This window comes from Lethenteron reissneri, chromosome 65, assembly GCF_015708825.2.
Source record: "Lethenteron reissneri isolate LAM-NWPU_2019-01 chromosome 65, ASM1570882v1, whole genome shotgun sequence".
Lineage (NCBI taxonomy): Eukaryota > Metazoa > Chordata > Hyperoartia > Petromyzontiformes > Petromyzontidae > Lethenteron > Lethenteron reissneri.
The window spans coordinates 12,272,762-12,282,149 of NC_083843.1; the positions used below are offsets into that span (position 1 = coordinate 12,272,762).

At 45.0% G+C, this 9,388-nt stretch overlaps 1 protein-coding gene across 1 annotated transcript; it reads right to left on the reverse strand.

Annotated features, from left to right (window-relative positions):
- Positions 1-1,310: 1,310 nt before the first annotated feature.
- On the reverse strand, positions 1,311-2,863 carry LOC133359500 (aerolysin-like protein). Its single transcript, XM_061577916.1, has 2 exons — positions 2,796-2,863; positions 1,311-2,261 (listed from the first exon to the last, which is right to left on the reverse strand). The coding sequence occupies exon 2, from the start codon at positions 2,250-2,252 to the stop codon at positions 1,311-1,313; it is 942 nt and encodes a 313-aa protein (XP_061433900.1). The 5' UTR covers positions 2,253-2,261; positions 2,796-2,863.
- Between the last annotated feature and the right edge of the window lie 6,525 nt (positions 2,864-9,388).

A 9,388-nucleotide genomic window follows, 5' to 3' on the forward strand; every position in this document is an offset into this window, starting at 1 on the left:
AGCATCCGCATAAATTACTACGATTATCTCCGTGATTATCATAATTTATGCATATAATCACACACATTATCATAATTTATGCATATTAATACTACGAATATCATAATTAATGCGATTTGCGCATTTTTCGGAAAATTATTTATTTTTATTATTTTTTTCAAAATTTCATAATCCCAACACATACAACAAGATTCTGTAGAAGGGCCAATCGTGACACCACCACGTCGACATTACAGGAGTCCGTTGGTGTCCTCGTGTGCCTCACGAATGAACAGATGCCCTTTCTGGACCCTCGTCAACCTCTCCAAGTCCTGGTGTGCATGTGGCCAGTGTTGGGAGCGAGAGGCATATCGCAGTTAAGATCATCCAGCGGAATCCAGGAAAAAGGCAGAGTGCTACCCAAAACGTTTACATCGTCAGTTGATCACCACCATGTCCTCTAACAATTGCAGCCAGGAATGATCAAGGCACAGGTCACAGTAGCCTGGTAAGGAAACCTAGTCACACTTGCCATTCTAAAAGGTCAAGCATTGGAATCCCGATTGACGTGACCCCTGATCGCGATCATGCGGAAGGAGTCCTTTGATAAAAAGAATTGCAATCACTACGTTAAGCTCTGTACCAAGGTACTAATCCAGGAGAGATCTATTTATGGAAAAACAATTGAGCAACAAATAGTCAAGGTTGTAGCTAGAGGTGGTGTTAATGCCGTAACAATTGGAGGGGAGCTCGATGCATTCTCTCCGTGCCTTGTTCAGACCTCCACAGGGCATAAGCCAGAGCAACTGTCAAAAAGCAATATATTCGGTAGTCCTTTGGAGAACGTACTTCTTTGCACAATTGAGACACACGCATTGCTACCCGAAGCAGTAATGTGTGGCTTGGCAAGCCTTAAATATGCTTCAACAGTGACGTTCCCATACATTTTATATGGTTATTAGCCAGTGGGGTACAATGGCCGGCAACCGTTGCACAATTTACTCCCCAGCTCCAAATGAAATTCGAATCGATGCTCTGCATAGCAATTTGACTACCGAAATCTAGTGGAAATACACCATGCCAACCAACCCAGATCAAGAATGGGAATGTGGGAGCTTGTGAGCAGCGTGGATTTGCTATAGGCCTGCTGGCCAATGAAAGGCTCATGTCTCTAAAACACTTAAACTGAAAGGGAAAATAAAATGAATATTCCTTACATGGCGACCACAAAACACAGAAGGCAAAAACTGCAGTGCAGAAGGCTTTTATTCGTAGTTAGCCATAATTAAATCTTTCAGAACATTTGATCAAAAACGGTACAAAATGCTGCTCTATTTCTCAGTAGCACGGGCGGTCATTTTGGTGTAGGTGAGCCCCTTGTAGACGCCACTCAGGGGCACGTCAAAGAGAGCGCCGTTCATGCAGGTGATGCGCAGCAGGGCCGTGTAGGGGAGGTCGATGTTTGCACGCCCGATGCTGGCGACAACGGTGACGGTCTTGTGTGGAGGAACAGAGACGGGGAACGTGAGAGTTTCCATCCGCTCCTCCGTGTTCTCGATCTTGTATGTGCTCGAAGAGCCCACGGTGAAGCTGAAGCCGGTCTCCACCTCCACGACCTCAGGGATGCCTGCCGAGACGGTCAGGCTGAAGGTGAACTCGATGCTGTTGGTTGTCGACCACGATGACGTTTTGGTTATCTTCTTGGAGCTCTGGAAGCTGTGAGACTGCACGATGCTGGTGTCGTTTATGTACTCCATTTCTTTAATCTCCTCCATCTGCACGTTAGGCAAAACCTGGTGCATAGTTGGGTAGTTCATGTTCTGGATCACCGACGATTTTATATCATTGATGAAAAGGAAGCCCATGCAGTCGATGTCAGCCCCCGCTCGGCCCCCAACACCCAAGCAGACACCAGAGCCCACGTCGATCTTGTACTCGGTCTTGAGCCCCCAGTCCGTCATCTTGGCAAAGAACTCGCGGTTGCGGCTCGTTCTGAACTTGATGGCACCCAGACGCGTACCAGCCCCATTGCCCCACAGGGAGAGCTGCGACATGAACTCGCCCGACTGGAATTCAAACTGCTGAGCAGAGAAGTCCACGGTGCCGAATGTCTGCCTTCGCCCGTCAGTCAGCCACACCTCCACGCCCCTCACTTGCCAGCCTCCAACGCTCACGGAGAGTTTCTGCAGCGTGGCCGCATTGCTCCTCCCATCAAACGAGAACGCATTTCCACCTTGGCCTCCAATGATGTGCAGCGTAAGCGGGTACGACATTATGTCTACCTGGAGGAGACAGAAAGTAGAGCATGGAAAGAATGCTTAAAGCATGAAACGTCATGGCTGCCCGAGTATAAAACACAAGCATTAGTACAGTGCACCATAGAACGTATGTCATCTTGAAGTTGAACATTTTGTAATTCGGGTCTGCAAACCATTGGGCAACATTAATAACCAATACATTCCTTTAATGTTTATCATTATAATTCGCAATTTGTGAAGTAAAATAAGCAAACTCCATGGCAACCATTTTCGATTACAAGTTTGCTTATGCAAAATCGCTCAGCAAAAAGTATACCAGTGAACTCTCCATTGAACAATCAAAAGTTAAACTTAAGTTTAAGTGTGCATGCTCACGGAACTGTGGGGAATTGGTGGCCAGGAGCACAGAATTAACTTTACCTCATCTTTCTACATCAACCAGCAGGATACAGTACAGGCCATTCCATAACCCTCAATCCACACGGCCACGGCAACCCATCCAGCATTGGCAATGTAAGAGGGCTGCACGTGTCATGGATGGAGTGGTAGCACGGATACCTTTTTCTTTCCACGAATAATCAAAAGCTCGGAGAGACGATCCAGGCACTTCGCTGCAGTCGACCTAGTTAAGGTGGCGAGGGGAAACCAGATTAATGTTACAACCCAAAACAACCAAATATCAATACGCAGAACTCGCATGAACTGCAATTCAAAAGTTGCAGGGCTTTTAGCTTCTTCCATAAAACCCTCAGATTTCAAGTCAGTTTAAAACGAGTGTCTCAGTGGATAGGCACTATGCTAAAGAACCAAATGGCAGCAGATTCTCAACCGCGGTAATTATTCGTGGTGGGCGAGAATTATAAATGGTACAAGCAGGGACGGTTTGAGAAAAATGCAGGGAGAGCAAACCTGCGAATTTTTTACAAAGATCGTCCAAACCATTTAACGGCAAAAGCACACAGTTAATGTATCTATGGACAAAGAGCCACAACTGTAACTTTTCTTCAACGCTTATGACATAGTTTGAAAAGGCAAATGCCACAACTGCACCAAAATCGTATCAAGCTCGGCACCACACCTACCGAGGGAGTCAGCTCCGTGAAGCGCAGATATTCTGTGTTGGTTCTGCCCTCCTTTATATACAATGGAGCACACATCACGTGGTACTATGACGTGGGCGTGCCTTCCCATCCCTGGCCAATCGTGGGGGTGGGAGGGATAAGGCAATTATCGCGAGCCAATCAGCGCGAGGATTCACTAATTGGATGGGTGGCGCTTCCTGCACGACGCGCCCATTTTGTGTGGGCAGCCGTTAATAAGCCGAGCCACGCGCGCTGACGCCTCATGAATGCAATCACAGTTCGCATACGAGTCTGTTGAGAGTCCATTGAGCGAGCTCATGTCACGTGGCATTATTACGCACGCGTTCCTCCGTCCATCTTCCTCTCCAGGCCAATCACTGCGAGCCAATTACCATGAGGATTCGCTCATTGCATGGGTGGTCGTTCCGCGCACACGTGCCCATTGTGTGAGCCGCCGTTTATCAGCCGAGCTACTTACAAGCGCCTCGTTAATGCATTCACGGTCCCGATACGAGGCCTTGATAGTCAATTGATTTGTGGATTCAAGTGATTTTAGAGTTTTGTTAAAACTTTTTAACATGGCCCCAAAGTAAAAGGTCAAATTAGCCTCAATACCATCGCCATTTTGAAATTAACAGTGTTGATGAGTGACATATTAAGTAATAATCTTTTAACTGTACGTGCCTCTGGTCACTTTATATTGTTACTAGTTTAACGTGTAGGCTTTCGTGACCAATACCATACATACACAAGTTTTTTTTTTATTAGATTGCGTAAATATATAAATGTGTCATGAAACCTGCCAGCACCTTACAAAACCAATTATTAAGGTTTCTCACGTGAACACAACATGCCAATTCGTTACTCGTACAGAACACCGGTGGATTGGAGAGCAACGCTACAACATTTACAATCCGAGTACGACGTTTCGCCAATCATTATAACTAGCTGCATCAGGCTGCCAGACAGATTTGTGGATACATCCTCCTGTTTCATTCCTTAAATAGATAGGTAGATGTGATGACATCACTTGTGAGCTCTTCTTGCGCGAATTTAAGGAGATGGGGGTTAGGAATGTGTATAAATGATTACGGGTATCCATTACAAGTTGAGTTATTTATATGCTACTCCACGTACATTAAGCATGCTGTCTATGCAAGCCTATTGCTCGTGTTCCCACTGTCGATTGTGTGCACTAAATAGACGTCCCTGTTATTGTTCAACGGTGTTCCCCGTTGTATAGGTATGCATTTAAAGAATGTAATATTTTATGATTCTCTTACAATAAGCACTAAGTTTGTAGCTATCCAAACGGTTAAATTATTTTAACTTCTATCAATTTTTTTATATTCTCGAATTAGTCTTGGCCAGTAGTAACTAGTGTTGCACTCTTGCAACTAATTTGTTCAATTGTGGAATGATTTTATGTTGTCTGCCGGCCGAGTCTCCCTTGAAAAATCCCTTCTCACCTCAAGGCGTTTTATTCGGGAACTAAACATCAGATTCTGATATAATGTGTTTTTTGACATCAAATACATTCAAATGGAACAACATGATCCAAAACGACGTATTGAGATTTGGTAAAAGTGTGTCCCTATTGCACGTAGTTTATCGACTAAACATATGAAACATACTTTCATGTCTGGTCTAATTTCTTCATTATTATGTGACTTTATATTCTGACTGTACGATTGCGAAACTATTATAATGCTCAATAATCGTTTTCAGTCTTAATGGGGGGGGGGGGGGGGGGAGTGAATATTCTTCACACCAACACGCAGAGACAGGTAAGAGTTCCAGTCCCTTTATTCCACGTCCATCCCACACAGCTCCCTCCTTAATGTACCTTTCTATCTCAATCCATAAATCTCTGTTGTCGTCACTCTTGCTGAAGTCCCCTATCATCTCCATGGCCCCTCTCTCATTTCCTCCACTCACATCTCCGTCATCATTTCTCAGCCACCAATTCCCTGTCTTCACTTATGGGAGTTTAGTCTCGGTAAACTCGGTACAGGGATTGACGTAGATACTATTTGTAATTTACCATCAATAACAAGTCGAATAACGTCCATTATTCATTTGTGGACTCAGTTGCAGCTAAGTGCAGCTAAATGCAGCAATCACAACGGTGAGCTTGATAGTGTAACCAGCGTGTTTGTTTTACGAATCAATTGTACATCTCTTCGCACTGCAATAAAATAGGTTTTTAAACCTTATATTTCTGTGATAAATAGGCCACGCCCTTCACCCTCTCAGGATAGGCAGGCACGTGATTCAATTTGCAGTCACGTGACCACTGGACGGGGACTTTGGGGAGGGAGATTGTTGTATCTATGCCCTGTTTTCCGTTATTAATATTAAGAATAATTAAGATTTTTTTTTTAATATCTATATATATATATTTTTTTATAATGAGGACGGCTCACTTCTCCTCACGGGCACACTGGGAATCCATGAGACATGGAGGGCGGTTGAAATGATAGGAATTCGGTCACGAAGAGGTCATAGAGATCCAGACGGACAAAAAGATGTATGGACTAAACCTCCCAAGACATCTGGAGATGTACAGATACGGTGCAGAGTAAATAACGGTTGAAACTTCGCGTTTTCTTAACGTTTTCCTCACCGAAAAGTAGAAACTTAACAAAGATAATTAACCAACAAACAATAATATTTTTACTATTATTATATGTTTCCTACCTACACGACCTTCCAAAAAAAAAACTAAAGAGTACGAATTCCAGAAAGCTTAAGTGAAAACATAGTTACAATTAACCTCAGGACATTAAAATATAACTCGGAATAAACACCAATCTCTGGAGAACTAAACTGGGCGAAGCCCCAAAATAATAATGTGACAAGGAGCATTACGAATATTCATTAAACATAGACGAATGATAACCACGATACTAAGACCAAAGGAACTCATAAAATATAATTCAAGAATAAATGTAACACACAGGACCACATAAATGTATTGCAAACATCTCCTCAGCCACCTTTGTCTTCCAGCGGGGTCTGACAAGCAAGGAGGGAGCAAAAAGGTCACAAAGAGGGGGGGGGGGTTGTGCTGACATTGGTTGTTTTCTCTCGCAAGAGACGCGGAGAGAGGAGTGGGTGCTCGCGTGTTTGAGTTAAGCACGGCCGCCTTTGTCTCCCCGCAGCACAAACAGATGGCCCAGGAATGCTTGGAGGGTTAGGAAAAGGTCACGAGGAGGGATCGCGCCGGTGTCTGCTTTTTCTCGCTCTGTTTGTGTTTTTTCTTTTGTTGCCCGCTCGCAAGGAATGCAGAGAGAAGGGAGTCACCTTTTGAGTTAGGCACGGACAGGCACACAGCGAACGAACAGTCTAGTCCGAGTCGAGCTCAGCGTTGCGACGGGGCACGCAAGGGAGCTGTGGCAGTCGTGCCTCGAGAAGAGATGGGACGACGAGACATCGTTAAAGTGGCAGCCTGAGAGCAGTCTGGGTTGAGTCGTGCTCAGTCTCGCAACTCGGCTTGCGACGCAGCGTTGCGACGGGGGCTCGCAAGAGAGCTGGGGCGGTTGTGCCTCGAGAAGTGATGGAACGAGGAGGAGTCGTTCGAGTCGCAGAAGTCTGAGTTCAACCTGGGTCGGGGCTGGGTTTCAGCCGTGCTCCGGCTGGTGGAGCGTCGTGAGGACACGAAACACCGATGCCGATAGCCAGAGTCGCTTCTCGCAGAACGAAGTTAAGTGCGAGTGAAGCTGGCAGCTGCACTAACAAGGGAAGCACGGAGCAGAGAGAGTGACGAGTGACGACAAGCAATCAACCTGTAAAAGGGCGGAGATCGCCGACCAACGACCAAGTGTGCAAAGCAGAGAGCGCGAAGCAGTGGAGAAAGCCTGGTCAAACGGCTGTGAGGAAGAGGACAGCGCCATCGAATGCGCCGTGTGTTTGAGGGCACACCTACCAAAGACCAGTGTAAACAGACAAGACGTCACCGGGCGTCACCGAGCGTCGTGCCAACTCGTCATCCAGCAGAGGGAGAGAGAGCGCAAGAGCAGCACGACTCGGACGTCACCGGGCGAGCGTCGTGCCAACTCGTCATCCAGCAGTGGAGAAAAGAGAGAGCACAAGCAGAGACGCGTCCGAGCGAGTGAGCAGCAGGAGCTTGCGGCGGCCACGCCCAATCGAGAGGAACACCTGGCCGCTGTTTGTATCCTCCTACACCACACAAGCTAACGACACAATTAATATTACGAGAGGACAACGCACACACAGCACGCACACGAATAAGACTTTCAAAAAGTGATCTTTGCGTTTCAAAAAGGGTTGCCATTTCGAGGTGGTGCGTTCAATATCAACTGATCGTGCAAAGCAGTTGCTGCCGTCGAGTTACATGAATAAGAAATGTTTTAGTCATTCATTTTCGTTAACTGCATAATATCGCCAATGAAGAAGTATTTTTAGTCATTCATTTTCGTTAATTGCATAATCGAGTTACATGAATTTATTGACGTATACCTGCTTTCGCATAAGAGAGTGTCATGTGCTTGTTTAGAATTAAAATTGCTTAACACCAACTGTTCGAGTGCTTCTTTCCAAGTCCATGCAAAACTATCTTATTCTTGATAACTGTATCCTGTGATGAGATCTGAACCTGGAGACCTAAAAATAACAAACACGCTAAGATAATCGGTAAACGTTTAATCGATGATAATCGTGTTATCCTGATTGATATAACTCTGGATAAACGAAGCTAAGCCTAATTATCACAACTGCACACATTAACATAACCGCAAGCATCCGCATAAATTACTACGATTATCTCCGTGATTATCATAATTTATGCATATAATCACACACATTATCATAATTTATGCATATTAATACTACGAATATCATAATTAATGCGATTTGCGCATTTTTCGGAAAATTATTTATTTTTATTATTTTTTTCAAAATTTCATAATCCCAACACATACAACAAGATTCTGTAGAAGGGCCAATCGTGACACCACCACGTCGACATTACAGGAGTCCGTTGGTGTCCTCGTGTGCCTCACGAATGAACAGATGCCCTTTCTGGACCCTCGTCAACCTCTCCAAGTCCTGGTGTGCATGTGGCCAGTGTTGGGAGCGAGAGGCATATCGCAGTTAAGATCATCCAGCGGAATCCAGGAAAAAGGCAGAGTGCTACCCAAAACGTTTACATCGTCAGTTGATCACCACCATGTCCTCTAACAATTGCAGCCAGGAATGATCAAGGCACAGGTCACAGTAGCCTGGTAAGGAAACCTAGTCACACTTGCCATTCTAAAAGGTCAAGCATTGGAATCCCGATTGACGTGACCCCTGATCGCGATCATGCGGAAGGAGTCCTTTGATAAAAAGAATTGCAATCACTACGTTAAGCTCTGTACCAAGGTACTAATCCAGGAGAGATCTATTTATGGAAAAACAATTGAGCAACAAATAGTCAAGGTTGTAGCTAGAGGTGGTGTTAATGCCGTAACAATTGGAGGGGAGCTCGATGCATTCTCTCCGTGCCTTGTTCAGACCTCCACAGGGCATAAGCCAGAGCAACTGTCAAAAAGCAATATATTCGGTAGTCCTTTGGAGAACGTACTTCTTTGCACAATTGAGACACACGCATTGCTACCCGAAGCAGTAATGTGTGGCTTGGCAAGCCTTAAATATGCTTCAACAGTGACGTTCCCATACATTTTATATGGTTATTAGCCAGTGGGGTACAATGGCCGGCAACCGTTGCACAATTTACTCCCCAGCTCCAAATGAAATTCGAATCGATGCTCTGCATAGCAATTTGACTACCGAAATCTAGTGGAAATACACCATGCCAACCAACCCAGATCAAGAATGGGAATGTGGGAGCTTGTGAGCAGCGTGGATTTGCTATAGGCCTGCTGGCCAATGAAAGGCTCATGTCTCTAAAACACTTAAACTGAAAGGGAAAATAAAATGAATATTCCTTACATGGCGACCACAAAACACAGAAGGCAAAAACTGCAGTGCAGAAGGCTTTTATTCGTAGTTAGCCATAATTAAATCTTTCAGAACATTTGATCAAAAACGGTACAAAATGCTGCT

What these genes read in the sequence shown, in the direction of transcription:
- LOC133359500 (XM_061577916.1), bottom strand. Translation starts at nt 2,252, where the DNA reads ATGTCGTACCCGCTTACGCTGCACATCATTGGAGGCCAAGGTGGAAAT.